General features: G+C 34.5%; 1 protein-coding gene across 1 annotated transcript; it reads right to left on the reverse strand.

Annotated features, from left to right (window-relative positions):
• Positions 1 to 2,028: 2,028 nt before the first annotated feature.
• Positions 2,029 to 27,822, reverse strand: LOC143914247 (plasmolipin-like). The gene is made up of 4 exons (XM_077434399.1): positions 27,535 to 27,822; positions 4,678 to 4,845; positions 4,468 to 4,581; positions 2,029 to 3,388 (listed from the first exon to the last, which is right to left on the reverse strand). Exons 1-4 carry the CDS (start codon positions 27,676 to 27,678, stop codon positions 3,302 to 3,304), a joined length of 513 nt encoding a protein of 170 aa, XP_077290525.1. The 5' UTR covers positions 27,679 to 27,822; the 3' UTR covers positions 2,029 to 3,301.
• Between the last annotated feature and the right edge of the window lie 150 nt (positions 27,823 to 27,972).

A 27,972-nucleotide genomic window follows, 5' to 3' on the forward strand; every position in this document is an offset into this window, starting at 1 on the left:
CCATATGTGCATTCTTATACATATATACGTATATATAAAATAAGCTAAGATTAAGCAGATTCAGACCCACACATATGTACATAGGAAAATAAACGGTTATTGTCAGTATGTTTATGTACATTTGCTTCCTGAGTTAAAAATTTTTAGTGGTTTTTGCTTTTGTTAAAGCATTTACATAGTAAAAGAATATTTTCTTTTAATAAATATTTAATAATATGATTTTAAAATGGATCAAGTTATGTTGATTCTAAATTAAATTTTAAATTTCTCTAAATTAAATCACTAAATAAAAGATTAGTCATGAAATAAGATCAGAGGGCTTGTCAAATGGGAAATTGAGATTTTCTCAGTAGGCTGGCATTTTAAAGGATGAAGATATTTAATCGCTATAGTTCTTTATCAACTCAAAATAAAATAAAATTATATCTCTCGCTCATATTACCATTATTAACCTATGCTTCACCTGTATGGAATAACGCCTTGAATACTAACCTTTCCAAGCTCTAAGTAATACAAAATAAATCCCTAAAAATAATTTATAATACACCCATATATATTAACTTGAAAAAATGCATGCCATATATAATATTCCGTTTGTTACAGACATTACTAACAAACTAACCAGTAGATTATATGACATAATCACTAATAACCATACTAACACACTTGTGAAGAGTCTCGGTGATTACAACAAAATGTCTATACCCTTCAGGTATAAACACAGATTACCTAAACACAATCTGCTTTAGGTCATCGACTTTAGACAGTCTTTAATTAATATTATGTATTAGATGCATTATGAGTATTTATAAGGATTGTAAATAGGTTTTTGAGCTCTTTTTCCTATTATGCTGTACATTAACATTAGAATAATATAATACTATGATTACTAACCAAATTAAATTAAATTGTAAAATAGAAAATGATCAGTAGATCAGTAGCTATTAAAATAGATATAAGATGTATTGTGAACATAATTTCGTAATAATAAAAAGCATTTAAAAATCAAAAAAAAACATAGCAAAAGAATATTTTCTTTTAATAAATATTTAATAATATGATTTTAAAATGGACCCAGTTATGTTGATTCTAAATTAAATTTTAAATCTCTCTAAATTAAATTTTAAATTTCTCTAAATTAAATCACAAAATAAAAGATTAGTCATGAAATAAGATCAGAGGGCTTGTCAAATGGGAAATTGAGATTTTCTCAGTAGGCTGGCATTTTAAAGGATGAGGATATCTATAAACTATATTAATTTCCACCATGTAATGCTCAAATTTTATGTTTGAAATCATTTTAAAGTAGGTTCGATAAGACTTTTTCGATCTAATCATTGTAGGGCTATCATACAAAAACGCTTGGGCGACGTCTACCAAGTGTGTTTGTCCACTATGCAAGTCATTTGCATTTCAAAACTGAAAGGCTCAAAAAAATGATGAGCGAAGTCTGTAAATCCACATATAATAAAATTATATAAAGATTACTAAGCAATCATTCAATAATGCTTGTATATAACTCATATAATGTTTGCACACAATTTAATTTAATCTTATTTATTTTAGAAAATGATTTATATGTGTGTGTACAGAGAGCCGCGCCCACGAGTTGAGTAGTGGCCCTCTATATATATGCATACAAAATATCTGATATCAGAGATTATTAATGAAAAATCAGACATACATATGTATGTATTTTTTTTTATAGTTTAATCACAAAACAATAACAACGATTTTTAAAATCCTTTTTCATATAAATAAATAAATGTATGGTTTAATATGACCAGTATTTATGATTTCGAGCAAGGGTGCAAAATCAAGCAGATACACGTTGTCAAAAGTACTCTGACAAGAGAAGGTATACTCACATTGTCACGGTAAGTAAGAATAGCATTTGATGAAATACGAATAGTAGTCGCCATGGATATATGTACATGTGTAATAAAGTTTAAATTGCGATAAAATACATTTTTATGACAATAAGAAACTATATTAACAATTTTAGTGGTGGAAAAATAATAACAAAATTAAATTTTAAATGGGTTTATATCAACATCTTCATACAAAAGTAACAGCAATAGTATTATTACTTATAATTCTATTACCTTACAAACAACATACATATAATTCATATGCTAAAGTATATGCTTAATTTACAATGACTTAATACTCCATATAGATCTTAAAATTAATATTTAATTTATTAATAAATACATCTATATGTCAGCAAAGCATACCTTAAACAAACATTACAATAAGTTCTAAATGTACGATCGTATAGGTGTAAAATACTACATATTTCATTGCAATACAATCAGATCATCTAAAATAATGTTTAGATTGCATAAAACTATATAGAATACAACAAAAAAATATTTTGAAATTCGATTTGGTTTTAAGAATGTGAAAATTTAAATATTGAAAACATAAATGAGGTATATTGTAAATATTTGTTTGGATTTATTCCACGATACAATCAAATCCTCTAAAATAATGTATGTACATATCCAAGAGACTGGATGTATGTAAACTTATTATCATTCGTGCACTACAATGCTTATTTCATAAATATTATTTTAATTAAATATATAAATTGTGAAGAATTTTATATATTTTAATAATTTACAATGATTCACCCATTACGTTGATTGTATTGGAAATTCTACCAATTTTATTATATATGTATGTATATACATCAGTCAACTCAAGCCACAGTGTTTCATTGACTCAGTCATGAGAAGGAGATATTTCTACACTGCAGCTTAATTACCAATGTCATAAAATTTGCAGAGTTTCCTCTCCTATCTACCTACAATTTAATTGAAATAGAAATTTACCTCGTATAAAAATCATTATAATTGGCAATTGTAAAATAAGTTAGCGACAAGAAAAACTATAATATAGACTAGTGAAATACTTGTTTACGTCAAAGGGTGAAAAACTGTTGTCTTGAATTGTGACAAAAATTATTTTCAGTCATTAATTTAAAATTCATCACATAATATTTGATTATAATAACTAACAAACACTTCAAACAATCCATAAATAAAAAAAATACTTCACACTTTTTAACATAATAAAGTTTAACATTGCATAATTGATCTTTAAGTAGAAAATCAAACGGTCTGTCGTCTTCTAGAATCTGAATATTATTTTGAGTCACAATTTGCATTTTACTGAAAATCAAACATCTAGCACTCGATTCGATTTGAAATGTAATAATTTGTTGGGCAGTGATAAAATTGGACGAGTATTAGTATCGTTGTCTTGCGATACCAGGACCCGGCCCAGCTGGCGACACTCAGGAAGCAGGCGCCGTTCCTTTGTGATCCTGGTACAGGAAATAAACTCCAGCCGCATAAGCTATTGTGTTGAACAATCCGAAAGACTGAAACAAAAAGACAAAATTTCGATTATAATTACATTCATAGTATCTGGAAGAATCTAGGACAATTTTGAAATACATTATTTAGTTATATTCATTTATTTTAAAATTTCATACAAATTCATACATTTTCAAATTTAATTCATTCCATTTGCGATAATAAAGAAGTTTGTACAGGCTTCGATTAATATTTGCACAATTTGACTCCCAAACAGCACAGGAATTTATTTAGTTATCTAACTTTTAACCGTTTGCCCGCGGCCGTCTTCTATGGAAGTCTGTAGCGCAGCTGTCTTCCATAGAATTTCCGAACTTTGCACGGGATTTTGAGCCTAATATGCGGCTATTTCAACTGTTTTAAGGTTCAAAATCGGTTGAATATATTACTGATAGTTGAATGCCATCTATTCAATTTGCTTAAAATGAATATATACCATTCAAAATTAGTTTTTTGTGGAACCATACTGAAACCTCGTTTATGTGACGTCACGTCTTCATACAATTGAGACGATACGTCTCAATTCTATGAAGAATTATTATTTGACGATTAAGCCAAAACTACGACATATATTATGTATTTTATTGTTTAAAATAATACTTTATGTGTTAATTAACATATCTGGTTACTTGAGTAAATATTAAAATCTGTATTTAAGGTCGAAAACTCGATTGCCAAATTCGCGAAAAAGGTGCCGCGTACAGGGCTTGTTCGCTATATGAATTTATTGCCGCGGGCAAAGGGTTAAGAAAAAATTAAAAAATACAAAACTTGAATTGTTCGTTGGTTAGCATTGAAAATATATGTAATAAATACATAAGCATAGTATAACACTGATATTATACAATAATTACTCAGGCAAACTTGCATGTTCGACTCAAGGTTTCGACCTCTTCTAATCTTGACATGGGAAACAATGAGGTAATAAATACTCAGTTGCACAATGTGCAATAAATTGACACCATTTAAAAAAAAGTAATGAATTTTCAATCAACGCATAGTTTTACAATGTTTTAATTTGAACAACGAACTCAATACTAATATTATAATATATGCATATATGTGGAAAAATAAAAATACTTACACCGGCAGTTAAGTTCGTGGCTCGGTATGAACCATAAGGTGGAGTCCACACAGACAATTGTACGATGAATGCGATTATGTATAAAACTGTAGTGATTGTAGTATTGAGTAACTCCTGAAATTAAAAATATAATACAGTTTATAGATTATTCATTCATATCCACATATAATATAAGTACATATGTACATTTCAAACACATTTTATACTCACAGTCAATATCCAGTTAATGGGTAATTTGAGAGCTTCTCTGATGCGTAACAAGTAGACAAACGTCCAAATAAGGGTCGATATAAAAGATGTAACTACTACGAATAGAAACCAATGTGTGCCTGACAATAATGCTGGAGAAGCTGTCGCCATGCATATTAATCCGAATAGCTGTAACGAAACAGAAAAAAAATTAATTTATTGAACATTCAAACAAGAATATAAACAAGTTAAATATATATATATATGAACACAGTAAAGTGAATTCGAATAAAATCGATTAAAAATAAACAATTAATCATATATATATACATAATATCGCTATTCTGTCTGTGTGTCTGTCTATGTATCTGAGATAACGCTCGCCTTACTATAATAGACGTTTCGATTCGACATACATATGCACGTCACAGCGAAACTACTGCCAAAATAACGCACGAATATAATAACAAAAAAAAACTTATATAAATATATATACTGTTTGCTATCAATGTGTCTTCTAGTCAAGTCTAGAGCATTTAGCGCCATCTATTGATAATTTATTTAATTAATTAATTTTTCTATTGGTGTTTTATAATATTAATGTTTTTTTATAATATTAACTATATTAAACAAGAACTGACACATTTCTTTGAATTTTTTTTTATTTGATAACTTAATATGCCAACACTCATATGATGATATTTCATCGGGTACAATATTACGAAACATAATATTAACAAGGTTTGATCTAACGGAAGTCTCTTTGTGGAATTTTCGAGGTAAATTATTAGAGTAAACATGATATTAGAAGAAAGCATGTGTTGAACCTTAATTCTGTGTTGGCTTAATATTGAGATGTTAGAAGATCGTATCTCGAAGAAAGTGTTAGCAGTATAATAGTGCCAGATTCTTGTGACCGGTAAGAGGATCTTGGGTAGACAGGTTTCTTTAATTAATTGCCGAAATAAATAAGTCAAAAGGTGGACTGTTTTATTCCTAAAAAATAATGAGTAGATTTATTTTAGATGTTTTCATGTTCTAGTGGCAATGGTGCACGCAATACCGAGTTGTAAGGGCCGGGCCGCACCGCTCAACTCGCGAACAACTTGGTTGAGGGCGACCAGACCAATGCATGCAGGTAGATGGGACATGCCACACCCGTCAGCTTGTTTGTCGCACACATTTCCATACAATTTTTCGTGTCGCGCGACTAGTCGGCCGACAAAGTTGCACGGTGCAGCCCGGCCCTAAGGGAATTCGTCACTCAGACATCAATACATTTGTGGAATATCAACTTATGATTGAAATTTATTTTCTACCGTGTATGGCCTCACACACACACATACGTGTTATTTTTATTCTACTATTAAAAGTTTTGTCTTATATTGCAACAGTCGAATCTACGATCACACTTTATCCAATTGCTATTGCGTTTGAAGTTGAAATTTCCTTTTGGAACGTCCCGGAAGCGAGCACTGTCATTTCGGAAGAGCTGTCCGTTCCACTCGAACACACAGAATGGATAATCGGATCTCTGATGATTTCCATTCTGAAGAGGTAGCTTCCGGGACACATTCCGGCTAAGGGAACCACGGGTCGTTGGACTAGCCGTTCCCATATTAAGTTGATCCAGCAGTTTACAACCTTTATTTTAATTCATCTTTTTATTTGTTTGGCGTCTGTGTTCGAATCGTTTTGTTTGTTTATCAAATAAAGATGCATTAACGGACGCCACGCTTGTTTCAAAACAAGGAATTCTGTCTTATATACACCCACGCGTCTATTTTTATTGTGGGTGTGGGCCGAAATTGAGCTTCATCACCATTTCGGCGGCATCAGCGAAAATCAATACGGAGTCTTGCATCAATGATTACCAAATTTGAGAATAAAAAGGTTGTTAGAATTATAAAATCGAGTGTGTCAATTTGTCGAAAGATAGTTTCATTCTAGTGAAAAGTTCGCCGTTCACAAACTGGGTCTGCTTTGTCTCTGTTTGTTTTCAAAGCAATTAACGACTGTAAACACAGCCAGCAACGCTTTAATTACACCAGTGCCCAAATTGTAAAATGTGTAGTCGTTAATTGTAATAGTTTCTTTCAAGTAATTTTCAATTAAGTCTGAGACCGTTGGAATTAGTATTGAAACGTTCGTGTATCGTTCGAAATCATCAAGATCGATACACTACTACTTAAATACATATATGTATATATTATATATTAGATTATTTATACATTACCCACCCGCTGATATATTATGGTGAGACAACTATTTTCCATTAGAATTTCTCTGGCGATACAATATACACATATATATTATAGTATATAATATATAATGCCTTTTACTACAAGTATTTTTCGTGCCCTCAATAGTCTATTCACTAACAGATAGAAATATATGAATTTACCGTCAATCTGTGTAATTTAATCCAAATGGATAAAAACTATAGTATTTTCCCAAGACACTTTAAATTTTATATGAGTTCATAGAAATATGTTTTAATGCCACTTTGCCCGAAGAAAGAGATCTCCGATCAATGTGTTTTGCCAGTGATGACCTACATATATACATATGTTTGTGAAACTTGGACATTGAACGCTAAGTTGCTACAAAAATTAAATGCACTCAAAGAAGTATGGATCGTTGCATGCTTGGCATAGCGAGGAAAGACGGGAAACGGAATACGTAGGTGAGAAGTATGATAAGGGTTTGTGGATATAGTGGATAGAGTGAAGAGATTTAAATGGCAATGGGCGGGCCACATGGCTAGAAGAATGGACGAAAGATGGACAAAAGAAATGCTAGAATGGTACCCGAGAGAATGTAAAAGGGTAAAAAGAAGACCGCGGGCAAGATGGGTAGACGAAATTAGGAAAATGTGTGAAGTGAGATGGATGAGAGTTGCGCAAAACAGAGACGAATGGAAGCATTTTGGAGAGGCCTTCATCCAGCCGTGGATGGCGAATGTTTTAGTCATGGATGACTTTCGTTGAGTTACGGCGTTTTCCAAACTAATTGCACTAAAATTTAAATACGTGACATGAAAAAACAAAAGCAAAAAATGTAAATTTGTTTATTTTGTTCGATTGCATCACATCGATTTGATCATTATGTTTTGTGATTACGTTTCCTTCGCATGGCAAAACATTGTGATTAAGAGTCGTCAGAGGTGAAAATGGCCGCCGTAAACACCTATCAACCTTGACCTTTGATTCAAGCGAGTCTGAGCTAACTGAGGATCAAGTTATAGTACGTGAAGACGTCATTCTCATCATCGGAAACAAGTGGGTTTCGCAATACTTATCTTCCATACCTAATTGACGCATTGAATCATGCACTATTATGGCTCTCATAGTCTAGTTACACAGAATGACATCAGAAAATTACGACTGTTTTACGAGTTTTGTGAAATTGCATAAAACTGCAGAGTGCTTTATTGGTGCAACTAATGAATGCGTTTAGAATGAACGACATCAATTCTAATATTTATGGTTCTGTTTAATTATTTTATACGCCGGAAAGTATGCACATCCGCACCCAGCACAGCAAATGTAAAATAAGGTTTGCGTTTCAAAGGTACATATTCCGTTCTGGAGATTAAGAAACTAGTAAATATGTACTTGGTTTTACCGGTAGCACAATCCACCCCTGAATGAATATTTATCTCAAGCTAACTTGATTTTTTAACCATACATAGTTAATACATATAACTAATACTAATAAAAATACATGTTTAACCCTTTGATTGCTAATTTAAAGTAATTTATGTTAAAATGCCACGCTAAAAATTTCGCCCACATTTCCAATTAGAATTATTTAAAAATCCAATAAAAATTATAGTTAATCCAAACAAAGCCTAGATGACTACTCTAGATAGATACCGCCGGGAATTTCAAGTTTTGTAAAAGTGTGTTTAGACTCTCCTTATATCAGTATTGTATATCGTATTGCAACAATATAAAATAAACAAAATAAGTCTATTAATGAATGTATTATTACAAAACTAGTTCCATCTTCCTCATTGTTGTTAAAGTGTAATGCTCTTAAAATTAATAAAAATCAATCGCGTGGCTTGTATTGGGAAAATACCAGTACATAAAATAAGTGATACTTCTTCTAATAATCACCTATTCGATTCAATCTTATCGTTTCTATGTGCAACAAGAGACCAAGCCCCAATCTAAAATACTCAATAGTTAGGGATTTCCATCGGGTAATTCTGCTATGGTTATAAATTAAGAAATTCCGGTGTAAACGAGTCTTTATTTTTTTTTCTACACACATACCAGGAAGGCCTTACAGGCAAGCCCAATGCACCTTCCTGGCTAATTACAAATATTGCAGCATTTTTTATTCATTATATAAGTCACTGAATTACGAGACACTGAAATACTCGCAAATCAATGAGACATCTATGAAATTGTACACAAACTTATTTATTGCACATTAATCAAACAGAAATATTGGTGACATATTATATATAGGAAGGATTTTTAAGCCAATTTTTACCGGGAACCATTTCAACAATGAAATCAGAGAAAATTGGCAAACTCTGATAGGAAATCAACCTAGAGTCACAAATCCAATTCTGACCAGCAGCATACTCTGAAAAATTCATTTTCACTCGAGGTCAACTCATGGGATCGAAACCGGCACCTCACGACGCTAAGCAGAAGCTTAACGACCGAGCTATGCTGCTGGATTTATAAACGTAGACGAAGCAATTGCACGAATTACAAGACTCATGTTCAATGATTTTTTTTCAATGCCACCAGGAAAGGCTTAGCATGTAGTATTATTGTTTATTTTATGGGTGACCGTCACCGCAACAAATATTAAAGAGTCGAAAATGTTCGTTTACCATGCATACCTATGAAAAACGGTTAGTATATATATCAGTGGCGTGCGGTAAAAGTCTCTCTCCCCCCGTCGTACATCCTCACTTAATTTGCGCGAGCAGGATACAACAGGAACAAGAGGAACAGGCTTTTCCTCCCGTATCCTGCGCGCGCACATTAAACAAGGCTGTGTGACAAAAAGAGAGATAATTTCACCGCATGCCACTCATATATATTATATTTACATACATAGTACTGTTTACCATGTACCCTTTTTGATCTTTCGACTTAAGATCTTTGCTTTTTCGGGCTTTTCACTTTCGGTCCCGTGAGGTAGACCCGTATTCTTGTTTATTTTATACATGCTCAATGTACAACGCACATCGGCGTTCTTCAGGCCCATGGACTTGTTGGCAAACTGCCGATCGGCGTTGTTCAGCATTGAAAGGGTTAACTAAATATGATTTGAACAACAAAAATTGCTTCAACTTAAGTTCGTTGGAGACGTCGCAGATGAATAGATAAGGTGTTCAAATAATTCGCTATCAAATTCTTATTGTTTGGAAAGCGATTTTGAGTTTTTTTTAATCATTCACTCAAAATGTTTCAGAATCTACGCATCATCTCGAAAAAATGTTACGAATAAGAATTAGTTGCATACTACGTATTTCTGACCAAACTTGGAAACGGTGATTGACACGTAAGAGGTTTTCGCGCTGCTTTTTTTCGTCGTTTTTAAATCATAATATCGCGACAACGGTATCGTAAGACTTCGATGCCTTCTACTTCAAGTGTTCGAGCACCGTATAAGACGAAAGTGCCGTAAAAGGCGACGACCTGAACAAGACTTCTCTATTATTTTATATCTGATCTGATGAAGATGGGAACTTCAAATTATCTGGTTAATCGCCAAACAAAAAATGCTCCGTTAATAAGTGTCTTGTTTCATTTTTCAACTCGATTAATCAAAAAAATCGAATTACTCAAACAGAGCGTGGGTATGGTAACATTGGCTTACTGAACGTTCGTTACAGTATAATAATAGTTATTAAGAGGGCTGTACACCCGAAACCTTAATTTTGTTGCCGTTCCTTTCTTATAGGTATAGGTATTAGTGAATTTTTACCTATATTACCATATAGGTATATATTGAATGAATGTATATATTGAGTGAATGCGACTATATATATCAATATATATATTGAGTGAGTGCGACAGTTGCGCGTCGACCAGATAATACTTATTTTAAATCGAGGTTTCGTATTCTCGAATTTTCTCCTCCAAAACTGGACCAATTTAAAAAAAAAAATTATCATCGGTATGAGAAAGATATTTTCTATGCAGGTGTGAGCATATTTTTTTTTAAATCGACCGTTAAATAAGTACGCTGGACTCTTTTCGTGGGTGTAAAAAAGAGGCGATTTTATAGATGTTTGGTGGCACCTAGCTTCTATAAAAATAACTAATCAAAAAAATAAAAGCACAGATGCATGCCAATGGTGGATATCCATAGCATATTAAAAAATAATTTCTCTAGTGCCATAATTGAGGAAGGGAGAAGTGTAATACGTTTGTATGGACAAGGCGCTGGTGTCCAGCCCTCTTAAGGATAAAAGATCCACAATATTTCAATGATGTGTTGAAACATGAAAATTCTTGAGAACGAACAACGATAAAATTGAGAGAAAATATCACACGCGTAATTTAAATTTTGAAGAAATTCTTAGAAGAGGAATAAAAAGTATTTTGAGTTATTGAAATGTTATATTGATTTTTTTTTGTAGTGACATTCTTAAAAAAGCAAAACAAAAACATTTTAGATGACAGTCTATTGACGTAACCTTAAGAATATTCGAAGCATTCCAATGCAGGTGGACACGACTTCGCCTTCTGGCCACTCGGCTAGAAGACAACAGAAAATAAACAGAAGAAAAAAAGAAGTCGTCCTTCACACGGTTCCCAGTGCTCTCTCGGCGCCAACGTCTCTGGGTTTTAGGAGAATGGCACACCAACCCCACCCACCCACCAGCTGGTCAAGCACGTGAATGTTGCAAAACTAGAAGCGTATTTTAGAAATTGCGAAAGGCAAGAGAAGAATCCCACTAGAAACAAATGAATTTCTCAGTTTGTGGTGGCTGATCTCATTGGACATCGAATCGTATGTATGGTGGTGGAATACCGCTGATCACTAGATCAACTTTCAACGTCGCCTCCAATGATCCAAGACATTTTGATTTATTAAGTAAAGTGAGTTCTAACAGGTGTGCCGGGCAAAAGCGAAAGTCAAACAAATCGAAAATCGGTTGTGAAGTTGTTTATCCGAGCTATTTACTAGTATTGATGGGTCGGCCAGCAAACTTCAATTAACACAGTTGCCTTTAATTAAGGAAACGTTTGGTGTAATTAAATTAACGTAAGCACTAATTGACCTCTATAGAAATGAAAGATAAAAAAGCGTCTAACATTACAGTACCAAAAAAAAATATTCTCATTTCATGACATAAAAAGTGAAACTGATAAAAAAAATGTTGGGTCTAACAGACGTCGCCAGCTGTTCTATGGATCTGAATGGACGGAATAAAACATTTTTTTATTTATTTAAATAAGAAATCGACCCAACAGAATAGATCATTGGCAATCGTCCACGGAGGAGGTTTCCGAAGATATTCACATCCTGATTGCCAGCTGTGCGAGCACAATGGTTGGGAGATTCTAATAAAAAAAGTAAAAATGTTCACGGCCAGTGGAGCGTCTATTTCAAAATTGTCACACCTCAACAGAGTTTTCTTTTTGGGAATGTTTTAGAAGCGATGATGCAAACTCAGGTGGGTTACGCCACTAGGAAGGAGTGGGTCTGAGATAACCACCCACTTCCACGGGTCCTTATTGGGATCAACACCCACGTGCACCTAGACGACACTCCTCGAGGACAGACGACTCCTACCATTTTGGATTAATTTCGAATTCGATAGAGCGTGCGACATACAGTGATGCAGACAGAATGTGATCATCGACGTCTATCAAGCGTGATGATTCATGGTCTACCATCGTCAATTATTAATATTGCAAGATATGGTGTCTCAAAAGTATTGGCTTAAGTAGTTTATCTACATATTTGATTAAGAAATGTTTACATATACATTTTAAACTCACTTAAACTCATTACGATTGATGAGTTATTATATTTATAGTAACGTCAGAATGAAGTATCGAAACGAATGGAATTCTAAACAAATCAAGCAATGAAGATAGCGGGTCTTGTGTGAATCAACCAGTATCGACCGAGTCGCCATATTTGGTCGCGTATGACCCGTTCTTTCTTGTCGGTGGGCGAAGAAACTTCATATATAGAATCTGTGCAAAAGAAGTGAGACTAGTACAGATGTTCCTAGAATTTAAGAACTGCAACACAACAGCTGCCAGGCCGTTTGTACATTTGAAAGGGGCAGCTGTACTCGTGATGAATCGAATGCATTTACGGCGCATACATCAATTAACGCATCATAGTTCTAACTACATAGGTATGCTGTGAAGAAGACTTAGTATGTCGTTTATTTGGTCTGATCTAAGTTTACAAGCAAGTGCTATTAGCGTGTATACGCATAAAATTTAATTTATGTGTTTTTGAAATGAGCTAATGGGAGCTAGTAATAGCTTTGACCAGTTTTTTTACTCGCGTAAGAAATTGGAAAGTTTAATTTTTATTATGGTATAAAATCGATTTTCCAAGTAATGCGGTATTAATTGGTATTTCAGATGTAGTCACTTTCTTTAGACTAGGCCACTGTAATTCGAAAATAAACATGATCGTTCTATTTCTCCAAACATTTGGGACACACTTGAGGATATTTTAGAAGATGATGTTTGTGTTAATTTTCATTCACCTTCAAAATGTCGTTACTGTTGTTTTCATTCTTATATCTCATATTTCACCCAAGTAAATGTGTATGTAAAATAAATTGTGGAAATTTATCATTGCAGTTCGATCAATAGTGATCCTTTGTTTTAATATTGTAGTTGCTTCGAGTGGATCGACTCTTCAGCAGTGTTTTAATTCAAGGAATTGTCTGAAAATTCACAAAAATTTGTAGATATAAATCGTTTTAAAAAATTTAAACAATGAGACAACAGAATGTGCGTATCAAAAAAAAAAAAAAAAAAACAAAAACTCGCACGTGTGTTAGTAGAGAGGCAACGAACCTGAAAAGAAAGAATCGTTGCCAAGTTTTACATAACTGTAGTATTTTCGTAGACAATTTTTTTTAACAGTTTTCATCAAACAATAGATGAGACAGTTCCCTCACTGTGTTCATTTCGACTTTGTTAAGATGTAAACACCATAACTAACTGTGAATAACATTCTAACCACGTGTTTCTATGCCATGTATTTATGTAAGTGCATATGGGACTTTATGGCCAAAATCAAATTATACACTTATATACATCCTTGATAAATGGTGAATGCTTTAATTCATAATGTACATAATCTCAATTCTTGTATGTATGTATTTATACTTACGTTTACTAAAAATAGTACTCTCAATTGGGTATACATATTTATTATGTATATGTATAATATATTGCTTATACGTCAAGCAATTAAGGCCACTAGACAGGCGACACTATCTTTCTCAGTTTACGTACATATGTAGTGCTAAATGTATTCGTATTGAAATGTACTTTTGAAAACAAAATGAAAGACAATTCCGTAGAAACTAATCAGCAATATCTCCGTGTATTTCAGTGGTGGCTCGTGAATCGGGCTGTAGTGGCTCGTTAACCATTCCGGTGACCAAATGCAAACAAAAATAGCATGCATATGTATTATACTTGGAGGGCTGCAGCCCCGCAGCCCATATAGACAAGCCACCACTGGTGTCATTACTATCATTTACAAGGCTTTTATTCGTTTCACTTCGCTAATGGTTCAGGCAATATTCCTACATCCTTCCGATCGGTTTGAAACTTTGCGCGATTTTGCGCGATTTGATCATTTTTACATACATACCTCCTTTACGTTTCACTTACAATTACAATTCAGGAAAAAATTTGCCTCTTATCCGATCGTTTTCATACTTTGCCATATTGCTCATTTTGGTCATCAATATAAGTAAATGGCGCCTCCGCCATTACGATAGAGATAAAATATCGTATAAGAAGCATTTCAGGTCCGAAGATTTTTAATCTCGGTGACAGTTGGTAATCATTAATTTTAAACATAGATGGCGGTAGTAAAAAAAAAATATTGGTGTTTTTATTCAAAATAATAATTTTATATACAAATTATACAAGAGGTATGTTTTTAAAAAACTTTTTTTTACGGTTTTTCTTTCTAAATATTGTTATTTATTAACTACATTCGCTCTGGTAATAGTCAACTGTTCCAACGGTTCAAATAGTACTTGTATAGTGAATTCACTAGTAATAACTATACATATTATGTACCTAGATGAATAGGTACTAAGACTTGACTTGATTAAATTGATGCATACCGGAACGAAAAATTGCAAAATTGTGCAACATGCACGTTCATTGCAGCTCGTCCGAGCACGGTGTTGGATTTCTACGTACCCTTTTTGGTCAACGGCAGCTTCCTGCCGGCCATTGTCGACAGGCTACAAACTCGATCCATTGTGCTATCCGTAACCGAACACCTGGTTTTTGAATTCACCAGAGCATCCGATATGGAGCAAACTGAAGGTGAGTTGAAGGGGGGTGGGGAGAGGGCGTAGGCCCAGGTGACTCGGCCACTGGGACGGGTCGTGTGCCCTTGTGCATACTGATAAGTTGATTCAAAATAAATGCATGCAATCCAATTCCAGAGCATCGGTACGTGATAGTATTCCGGTCGTTTGTTTATTTACTAATATTGTGTATACATGTCAAATTTGATGTTTGAATTAATCTTGGTTTACTTAACGTCGAAATTAAAATAAATGTATGTACTTTTGTGCTTTTTTTTTGTACAAACTCTGACGGTGTTTATTTACAACAGCTTATTTGGTGGTATTCTCGGTTTCACACTAAATCCGCTAACGGTGCATCGTGACACAGTTCTGTGGATTCGTAGTAAAATATGCTTAAATCGGTGTTTCATTTGAGCTTAATTCTGTTGTTTATAACAAAACCGAAATTAAATTCTGGATTGGAAAAATAAACTGATTATAAGTTTTCTTTTTGGTTTCAAATTATAAACGCTAGCAACTGGAGGGGCACGGGTTCGAGTCAAGGGTCCAGCGGTGTTACTGGCTGGACCTAGTGACTACATGTCGATCGTTTCCTATTAATTTATCTGATTCATATCCTCTGATTGAAGGTGACCACTTTTCTCAAATTTAAAACCATGTCAAACATTCAAGAAAATTCATTCATTTTCTTGAATGCTCTCTTGAAATGCAACACAAAACTGGTTAAAATTATTCTTATCACTTACTTGTTTACAATTATTCTTATCACGCAATTAAATGTTTAAACATTCAATTGCGTTTTACCACTGGACCACATATTGTTCACCGAAGAAAAATGTCCTTCGGCAGGTGTATTATTTGTTCCTGGTAAACGGAGACAACATTCGACTAATTTGCCAATATTTTTCTAGGAGACATCATTTTCTCTGAAGGCTTTGATTTCTATATATTAGATAACAAAGTTCTATTAGGCAAAAAATTCGGATGTGACCAACCATGTATTTGAGGAATATAAGAAACAAAGTTTCAAAACGATCGGAAGAATATAGGCATTGTGACCAATAAGCAAAGTGAAACATAGAAAAACCGGAGACGCGACAATTAGTTCAAGTCCAAAAGGTTCAACGACAAAATGCACCCGACAATTAGTGCACTGACAAAATGTACCCGCGACAAAATGTTCACGCGAAAATGTCCACGTGAATAAATGTCCACGGAAATTCCATTAAAATAGGAAAATTTAGGACTTTTAAACATTTTGTCGCTTGAAGGTTATTTCCGTGGACATTTTGTCGCGTGATCATTTTGTCGCGGGTACATTTTGTCGGTGCACTAATTGTCGGGTACATTTTGTCGTTGAACCTTTTGGACCTGAACCAATTGTCGTGTAACCATACATATGTATGAACTATAGAGGTGACATGTATGTACTATGATCAGTGGTGTAGTGCTAAATAAAAAAAGAACCAGTTCGTTGTTTAATTTTTACAACCCCCCGCCCCTCCCGCTTTTTTCCTTACTAAAAAAAAGTTGTATCCTAATATTGGTAGTTCAAATATTTATAAAAAAATCAAATAATAATTAACAAATATTCTTACATGTTGAAATTATGATGTAATTTCTTATTATTTTATAAAAACTTCCATAGTGCACCCTCTTCAACATCTTTGATTTTGCAAAACTAGTTGGTGTGTCAACAGAAACATTTCCTTTTAGCAATGCTAAAACCACGTACATATGTATACATACATATGTGAAAAAGCTATCAAATTTTAACATGTGAATTTAGAGATGACTATTAATTTATGTTTTCCTTCGAAGTTTTGTGTGGTTTTAGATACAAAAGCCAATAAATTTCATTAAACGTCTTTTAAGTTGTGAATGTGCTCAGATTACTATTCGATTGTGCTCATCGAGTGTTAGAACGAGAGTCTGCTCACAATATTTGGAATACAAAATTTTATGTGAAATTTTAGTCGAAATATTTTTTAACTGTACTCGAAAAACAATTTTTATATTAATCAAAGTACCAGGGCGGTGACCTGGCCCGACTACACCACTGACAGGTGTTGCCTTGGGAGAACCTGTAATGGCACCATGGTAAATATAGTAAAATAAATCATTAGAAAACTTCATTGAATGCTGGACTGAAGTATAAGATTCTATACTTTTTTATATGCAGTACAAATACGATGACTAAATGCATTGGTTATCGGTGGTTGATAAATAGTAAAACATTTCAAACAGCACACTCATTAGACAGATAACGATAAATAATTAACGAAACTTCCGCTTGAGATATTTGTTTTTTTTTTTAATACAAATTAGGTTTATAAATAATACGAATGTAAACAAGAGATTCATATTTGACATTTTCGATCTATAATATAATGACGCAAAAATTCGTCAAATGTTTAGTATTTTCACGAAGCGCCCATTTTGTGCATATGTGCGACAATTTTGCACAAATTGATAGTGGGTATATAACGGTACAAATAGTAATAGTAGTAAGTATTAAAAAATTGCGATACGGAGGCAGCTCGAGTTCAAATTACATGTTACTACGAGCGCAAGCAAAAAAAACCCGATTCGGTCCATACAATATGTATGTACATAAAAGCGGTTATTTCCGGTCGATTTGGTGCGATTAAATTGTTCATACATGGTTTGGGTAAAAAGTTTAACGCTCACATACTAAATACACTTCAGCTAGGTAATTGGATTAGAAAGCAAAATGTCCACATATGAACCAGTTTGAACAGTGCGTGCGAAGATGTGACACAGTTCCGGTTGACAAAACTGTGAACTTACACTTTCACCGGTTAGCTTTTCGGTAGTTTGTAACGCAATCATGAGAGTTCTTTCATCGGTTATGCCATTTTCAACCAGTTTCGATGCAAACATTGTATGGACACATGTGTAAGCGTCGCTCTGCTATTGTCGATAAAGATCGAATAACAAGAAAAGCAACTGCTCACATATTTATTTTAGACTTGAATATGACTCTTTTGAAACGGACTTGTTCTAAAAACTGGTCGAATTCAAGCGTTCCATCCCCCTAGAGCGTGGACTAAAAAAGATCCCCTGAGACATCCCCAACGGAGATTAGGACTATTTACTGATAAATTGGTTACAAATTATAGTTTACAGATGCACTGTCTAGCGGAGGCATTTACGACATCTTTCAATCCTCCGTATACAACGGTTTATTAATAGATTAAAACTCACACACCGCGTAATACAGGGGGGCTCTTCGACTGACACGTGCCTCTTTCTAACGTGAGGTCTACGTTAGCATTCCAAATTTGTTCCATTATTTCTGAATATACACATTCGAGGACAGGATTATTTTTGGTGAATTTTTTTTGTCAATATGTAACTAATACATTAAAAAAATCCCTTGTTTAGAAAGTGTAGCAACATACTGAGCAGAAGAAAATTTTGTTTTTCAATTAAAATGGTACTCATCTCAGATTTAAAGCATCGAATTCGAGATAGTGCATTTAATTCTGTTAAAAAAACATCATCCAGTTACGTTTTTATCATTTGAAACGTATTTAATATATATATGTACCACAGTGGTGCTTGGTGATCGATACCGTACTGTCTCGTCAATGGACTGTTGGATCTGGTCGCCTGACCACCTGATCGACTTGTCCTCTGAAGAAAGTGTGGGTCATGATGACCATCTCTCGGAGTCAGGAACGGTAAACGGCGAACAACGGTACACAAGTCAGCCTGCACGCACGATGTGGGACATTGAACCCGTGGCAATTTCTCTACTTCTAGGCCTAGACCTGGTGCTGGTATTACTGCTGATGCAGTCGAATAAAGGTCAGCATGAGCAGATTCGCTTTCTTCACAGTGATTGCGAAATCGTCAAGAGCGAGCCGATTGGATGGGGCATTCGCGCTTCCCCAGAACACTGTGCCAAAACATTATTTTGACCCACTTGAACACATCATCATGGAGAATATGGGTCAGATCGTAATCGAACAATTTCGCGATTGTAATTTTAACACAGTGGTGACCACAACGGACATAAATAGTTTTATCTTATTTAGATTCAAAATACAACAAGATAGACAAAGTATATAAATATTTAAGCAATGCTAATTCAGATCAAAAATTGACACGCTGACGTGAAACCTTGCGCAACATCATGTCGTAATATGTATGTGAGATCATCGTACAAGATGCACCTAACAATTCACATACTGACGTAATTTGAAAATGTTTTAAGACGTAATTTAACAAGTAAACGTGCGAATACGGTCTTGCAAATATGTACATATATACATGCGTAATTAGAATTCGCCTTTGTGCGATTCTTTTTTTAGAACTGGAGGGTGAGGAGAAGACGCCGAAGGGGTCACTCTTAATTCTGACTATTAATTCCGTCTAAATAGCTAATTGACCCCTTGAAAAGTACACAGTCAAAGGGTCAAATGTCGACGTCACGCAAGCGAATTGTAATAAAAAACCTCAGCACACGTAAGCTACTTCTGATATTCGGACGGATAAGCTCAATCGATACGGCAGAGGTCAGTAAACAAGTTGAAAAAGACTGAAACGTTGCGTGTCTAGAAAAATTTTATGATACTTAGAACCGAAAGTGTGAAAGTGCCAAGCCCGAATGCAAATAGGTGACTCAAGACAAGAGGAAGCGTTTTCGATAAAATTTTACTGAGAACTCATACACTTTCAAGTTACAACCAATATTTGGAGAATTCAATTTTTGCGATAAGACATGGAGTCATAAAACTTACCACTACACTATGTAAACAAGTCTCCATGATGAACAATGATAGTGAAAACAAATCTAAACAATGAGCATAAATAGCTTCATCCTTAAAGAATTGTAGACCTCCGTGAAAGATTGGTAGAGGCAAATCATTGAAATTGAATTAGTGAAACTTTTTTAAACAAATGGAAGAAAATAGTCAAGGATACAAGAGTAGTCCTTTTCCAGATGTCATCTAATATATAATTTCAAAAGAGACTTTGTATGTATGTATGTTTGTTTGGGTCGTAGATTCCATGATGTTCAATTTAATAAAAAAAACAAATGAATATTCAAATAAATTTAAATAAAATAAAAATATTCAAATAAATTTAATAAAATGTGTACTATTAGATTGGTCATGTATAAGCGGTTTATATTACAAATACCGAGCGAAGCCGGGTTAAAACACTAGTACTATATATGTATCAATGGCGTGCGGTGAAATTCTTTCTCTTTTTGTCGTACAACCTTATTTCATGTGCGCGAGCAGGATACAATGTATAGCAGGATACAATGTTAAGCAGGATGCAATGTTAAGCAGGATACATATATACAATGTATGTATTCTGCTCGCGCACATTAAGTAAGCCTGTACGATAAAAATAGAGAGAATTTCACAGCACGCCACTGAATGTATGTATATGTAGGCACATATTATTCTTCCAAGAACTTTAGTTGGTGAAATTGATAATCATAGAGGTACGGCACACAACTTGGTTCTAAACCTTGTGTAGGTTGTCGCAGTTTCTGGGTGATTCTAGAGAAATACAAAGTGTAATGTACAGTACAGGCATATACAATTTCTAAGTACACATTTTTTTTATAAAGTCATATTCCTGACTCACTAATCGATACCGTTCCGCGTATTGAGAATTTGATTAATTAAAATATCACGTGCGTTTCGGCCTTTATTCAGAAAATTTTAATTTTATCACAAAATAAAGTAAAAAGAAAAACGATTCTGATTTTCCGCACGGATACATAATAAAGTAAAGTAAAAACTTGTCGAGTCAGCCGATTCGCATAATTTTCTTAACACTTTCAATATCGCGGTGAAGAACAAGCGCTTTATTACAACAGGTTCAACTTTTGACAATTCTCAAAGTGAAAGTGATTCATGATACGAGATAGCCTCGAGTGATTGAGTTTTATATCATTTTCATATGAGTTACATATGAGGCATGCGTGAATAACAAGAGCAGGATGAACTGTTTGAAACTCTAAACCACAATTGAAACAAATAAATGACACATTTGCACATTTGATTTCACTGTTACTAACACTGCTTTTTCAAATTATGATATTCATATTACATAAGTTGCTTCTAAAACATTGATTTATTTTAGTTATCGAGAAAATAGCTCAAACTAAGTAGTAAAAAAGTACCATATACTAAAATTACAATTATGTATTCTAGATGTATGTAGGTATGTAACTTCTCACGGATTCGAGGAGCATCGTGCCAGGTAGGTTAAAGGCACAGACACACAGAATCATACGGCACGGCATGCCTAGGTTGACTACAGCTGTGAATGGGTGTGTCTTATGTCATTGTTAATTCGTACGATCTTATTATTTCGACAAGTGTCTTCAAATGTGGGAATTCAAGTAAATATGGTAATACAAGGAAAATATATCACTGAAAACACTCTGGGGGTGAGTTTTAGTCTGAAAATTCTTAGTGAAAATCGCCGATGGTATATACATATAATTATTTTTGAAATCTCTCTATGCAACTAAACATGCTCAAATAGCATTTAGCAAAACAAAAATTAGGGTAGTTTAGATCAGCGTTTTTTCCCTGTTTGAGTTTATTAATTTTCTGTGCCCCCTCCCCACAATAGTTGCTCGAGTATATATTGAAAATTACATCGGTTATTTTAAAATAAAATATGTATCTTATTAAATATATTTTACATACCTTTATAAAACAAAATATGAAATAAATTAACCCTTTGCCCGCGGCAGCTTTCACGCAACTTTTTTTAGCTAATTTGTAAATCGGGTTTTCGACCATAAATATACAAATATAAGATTTATTCAAGTGACCTAATATGTCAATTGACACCTGAAGTAGTATATGTTTTTAAATAGTGAATCACGCCTGAAGTATTTTGTTTATTAAATGAGTCACGCTATTTTCGCTACTGGCATTTTACGCATGACTTCTATAGCGGTCATTCGCTGACAAAGGGTTAAAAGTTTACTTTATTTGGTGTGATCCTTGTGCCCGATACAAACTAGCAAGTCTATTAATATCTGTTTGCAATGTTATCAGCGAAAAAAGCCTCTATTAATAATGTCAAGACTGTTACGAGGTTTTGAGAGGAGATAAATAACCCGACTAAATCCAGAGTCAACAAGATAGTATGTGCAAAATTTAATGGAATATAAACTTGCCCTCTTCCAGAGCTGTGGAAAAGTACTCGCCATTACAGTGCTTATCCAGAAATTATCTTTATTTGGTGCAAATATAACTTGAGCTCTCATATACATGTATATGTACATGTAAGTAAGACTTTCATGTAGTTAAATATTAGTACCACACTAAAGCATTCACACTAAATGTATCTAATCTGAATATTGTTTAAATATAGTATTTTTATTATTTTATTCTAGCTGCGACTCCCCTAGATTTTGCTATTCCCCCTATAAATTGAATTTCCCTGGAAATGTCCTGGGGCTCCAAGAGGGCCACATGGGCCCGCTGAGAAACGCTGGTTTAGACACTTCTTTAAAATTGAACGCTATAAGAAGAGAGCAAAAATATATGTAGTTACTTAATCTCTATAAAACGATTTGAATTTGAACAAAATTATGTTTATTTTCGACAGAAATCAAAATGTATCCAAATTAGAAGGGATCCAAGATGGTGAACGGTAACTTTTATCGAACCTTTGCACACTTCAAAAGTTGGTACATAATACATACATATTATTGACAGCACTTTCTTCCATTAAATATAACAAAACAAAGACGTGTTTTAACCATAGATATAGAATACCATAGATACGCCCTGACGCTCTAAGCCGATCACCCTGTTGGACCACGCACACACACATATACCTTTTTTTTCACCACTTCCCCGCTAGTTAAACCCCCCGCACCCCTCAGTTAGTGGCGACAAGATCTCCAACGAAATTTGTATGTAGTGTCATATCTAGGTTATTCTACATCTATGGTTTTAACTAAAATAAAACAACACAACGATTGGAATCATTGCACAACTCCCGTTAAGGATGATACTAATTTGGGTTGTAGAGATAATGTAAGGCTGTCATACAGAAACATAAATCAGTGATTGATTTTAAAATTTGATCGAAGCAACCTTGAATAACGTCATATTTCGTGACGGCTGAAGTAATGGCGAGCTGATTACCTGCCCGCGGGACCGATTGGGTCGCCATTAGTGCCGTGAAAGCCATGGAGGAGAAAAAAAAATTTAAATACGAACAACTACTAACCTCTATAAATAAAATGAAGTGCGCGAAGGCCGACATGACCAAACACCACTTGTTCACATTCCGAAGCAGGCATAACGGACGAAGTCGTGATAAACATGGCCTAATCGCTTTCGAACTGTCGCTCGACAAGAGGGTGAAAATTCCGCCATTGATACGCAGTATTTCAATATTCATGACGATATTAATACATTTTCAATCTAACCGCCACGCCACCCCCTGCACACTATCAACATTTTATGGCTAATGGTGTGGCTTCTTATCGGCATCTAAATGATATTTTGAATATGCACAACGACATCGCTCAACAAGAACTCATGACATATTATAAGATAAATATGCATACGTACTTGTAATATGAATGCAAATAACTGTACATGTCTCAAATACTGCTGGTTATTATGCAGTTATATTCGATCAGAACTTTTGAATGACGATGAATAGAACCATGCTGTTTGTATATACTACACTTGTTCTAGTGAATTCAATTGCAGCAACCAATCTAGCTGGTGATATTTTTCAAGGTACCCGATTTTGGATCATATTTCTTGAATACAATCCATTTTACGTACTTAAATTGTAAGTCAAGTAATATGTGCAGTTGAAAATATCCCTTTTTGGATGTCTAGCAAAAACAAGTACTGAGAAGTCATTAATGAAACCAAGGTTGAATAACGTTAGGATAGTGATCAATTGGATTTAGTTTTCGCTAATGGACTCCATGAATAATTTTATAAGCGAAAATATATGCATATGCATATAAAATATAAACATTAATGTGTGGATCCAAATTAAGAACTGACGTAGTGTTTTTTTTATCTCACGATACACACTCAGAAAAAATCTCCCATCAATTTACCCATAAGTACATAAGATTTTTAAAATTATTGGTCACTTATATATGTACATATCTTCTGTAACCTTTTCTTAGTTCATTTTACAATATGTTATGAGTAGACTGCGGATAGACACCGTGCTTTTTCCAGAAATCGGGGCGGTTTGGCTCTATTTATAAAGCAAGTGTCCAAAAAAAAAACGTTCGGCGAACCTTTAACAATGCATTTACAACAATTGAACAATACGCGGCACCCTCTGGGTCCGGGCTTTAGTTATGAGTAAGGATAGGCGCTCGGGTTCTATTTCCCAGGAAAGAGGGGTTGCCTACTGTCAACCTTTTCTAGCTTTGTAGGACAAAAGAAATTGACAATAGGCAACCCCTCTTTCCTGGGAAATAGATCCTGAACGCCTATACTTAGTTATGAGCAAAGATCGGCGTTGGAACGATAATTTTGAAACAAAAAATGGTTCACTATTGTCAATTACTATTGTCAACCATGCTTTTTATTTGCTCTCTTGCTTTGTATTCTGATGGAGCGAACTATTGCTATTTGACGAGCACCAAAATCCAATGCCTAAGTCTAGTTATGAGTATAAGATTGATGGTGATTAGAGGACCATTCACAATACATGTTCCAACAGTGCTGAATGCAAGAGAGCAAAAAAAGTTTTCTAGCACTACCCGCTATATAGTTATGAGTAGAGATCGGCGGTTGCGTTTCCATTTCCCAGGAAAGAGGGTTGACTATTGTCAATTACTATTGTCCTACAAATCTAGAGAGCAAATAAAAGGTTGACAATAGTGAACCCATTTTTTTGTCCAAGTAGAAAGCGACCGCCGTCCCTTAGTTATGAGTATTGGATTCAAATATGGACAAATATGGATTCGAAAAGATGACGAAATATTATTGTATGTACTGTTTGAAGTACCTGATTTGTTTCACCTTTAAACATAAACGAATTTACCTATATGTATGTTGAATTAAAATAAAAGTTTGTACTTTTCGGTACAAATGTAATAAAACGTGTGTAAGTACCAGTGGCGGCTCGTCCTAATGGGCTGCCGGGCTGCAGCCCCTCCTATAAAATTCTAAAATATATTAATAATACATTTAATATTTTATTTATTAATGATATTTTTTTTATTAGTTGGATGGACGAACTATTGGGGCCTTCGACAGAGTAAATATTACTTACAATATCACCCATATCCAAAAGGGTGATATTGTAAGTAATGTTGACCGTTTCGAAGACCCCACTAACTTATATGGTGACAGATGAATTAAAATGTTGTTGTACTGGCTGTAAAGTTTTACAGCGCCGCCCTGAACGCCACGCAGCCCGGAGTTGCGGAACGAGAAAGAGAAAGAGCTATTTGCAACTGCAGATAGCTCTTTCTCTTTCACTCACTCTGGCGTTTTGGGCTGGATAGTCGGCAGCCTTCGCCTGTTAAACGACATTCATCTGTCAGTTTGTGTAAGATTTCGCGCGCTTGATCTTACATTTGATTAGTTGAATCGCACGATCACAGCTTTATTCGTTTTCGTTACTCTTAATTGGTTGTGTACGATCCGTCATCAAAACTTCGGTGAGTCGTTTTCATTTTGATAACAGCAAACTTTTTTCAAATCTGTTTAACTTTTTCTCGTAATTTTTATTTAAATATATTAAGATTTTTTTCTTTTAAAAATGGAAGAAAAAAGAATTCAGTAAAATATTTACAAAATTTGCACTTTTCGCGACTAGAACTTACCGAAAAAGTCGCTATAAAAGCATTAGGCTGCCTCACGCCCAATTTAATTATTTCACAGCCTGCAACTAGTAGATCTTTTAGTTACTCGCGAAAATTTAATCCAGACATTTATAAAACAGGAGTTATTGACTTAAAACATTTAAACGATAAAATTAAATAACACGAGGGAAGTGTCGAACACTTAAAAAATGTGTGTAATATCACGATTTTTGGATCGGCTAATATAAAAACCCATTTAAGCGAAGCTTGTCGGCAAAAAAAACGTCAAAAAAAATCGGGATGTTTTATTTAAAATTATTGATTAAATTTTGCGGTAAATTTGAAATGCCAATGAGGGGACACGATGAAACAGATAATTCAAAAAATCCAGGAGTTTTTCGGGGGCTTCTAGAATATTCACAAAATTTCGACGATTCTTTAAAAAAACATTTTCAAACTTCTTCGGTTTTTAAAGGGACATCAAAAACTATTCAAAATGAACTTTTAGATTTTATTTTGAACGTGTGTAGGGAACAAATAAGTGCTGAAATAAAAAAAAGCAACTTATCTAGCTGTTATGGCAGATGAAACAACCGATGTATCGATACATTGTCAACAGGTTAATGTTTTTCGTTACGAATTAGGGGGTAAAGTTTTTGAAAGGTTTTGGGGTTTTTTTTAATCCGGAAAATAAAAGCGCATGCATTACTGAACAATTAAAACTAGTTTTAAACGATGACAATGAAAAACTTATTGCTCAAACTTACGACGGTGCCGCTGTAATGAGCGGAGAGAGGGGAGGTGTACAGAAAATTTTGAAACCAACTTATAAAAATGCACACTTCGTTCACTGTTATGCTCATCAACTTAATTTAGTTGTTGAGAAAGCCGGGTCGCGAAACCAGCAAGCGCGAATTTTTTTTAGCAATCTTACTGGAGTAGCAGCGTATTTTTCGTAATCTTCATCGCGTTTGGACGCTCCCCTTTAATGGGTGGTGAATTTTGCTAGTTTTTTTTTCAATAGTACTTAAATCCACATGTAAGTGGTCGTACGCCAAATTTGTGCTTATTTTGTCCTGTTATGACATGATAGAACAATTATGGTGACATGTTTTAGACATCTTTTCAGTGCAGCCCCGCCACTAAAAATTATCACGAGCCGCCACTGGTAAGTACATAGAAACGCTTATGAGGAATATATTGAACATTGAAGAATGGCACTTGGAGCTGTCGACTAATCAAATGTTTGGAATATTGAGTGGGTGAAAATTAATACATTCAATAGCATTTCCTTGCGTAGTGGGAGGATTGACGCATAAAAATTGTCAACAGTAGGTATAATTCAAATTTTATATAACAAGAAACAATAATTTTCGAATACTATTAGAAAACAAGGTAAAGTACAACGAGCGGTAATTTCAATTCGTACAAATTTCGAGAGGAAAAAGGAAAAAGTAGAATGTTGCACCTGTGTTGTTTGTTTCTGCGTTGAACCTTGACATTGTTCGGTACAATAATACGTAATAACAATTAGACTGACCAGTTCGACGAGCTTGATGATGCCAGGAAGAGTCTTGAAGTATTCGATGTTGGGTTTGAGCCAACTGAGGGCATGTTCACCCTCGGGAGCTTTGTTCGCTTGCTGGTTGTTTTCAACCGTGACCACCGTCTCTGGAGCCATCATGCTGCGGGGTGCTGCCGACCCAGAGGACTCCTCGGAAAGTATCTGGAACACAACCGGCCACTAGAACCAGAATGGTAGACCGGCAACCGTGACGAGAGCCGCGGAAGACTACTACAGAGTACTACCCTGAGGTCCGGCTACGAGAATTGAGGCTCCGGTACCGTAAATGCGTCCCCACCACTCTATGGTAACGTTCTTCAGGTATACTCAACCGTTAAAACCGGTCCCTAAAAAAACCGGACAACATTGTCAGATCGAACCGTAAATGCGTTCAGTATTTATTTTATTATTGCG

Source organism: Arctopsyche grandis, chromosome 7, assembly GCF_051622035.1.
Source record: "Arctopsyche grandis isolate Sample6627 chromosome 7, ASM5162203v2, whole genome shotgun sequence".
Classification (NCBI taxonomy): domain Eukaryota; kingdom Metazoa; phylum Arthropoda; class Insecta; order Trichoptera; family Hydropsychidae; genus Arctopsyche; species Arctopsyche grandis.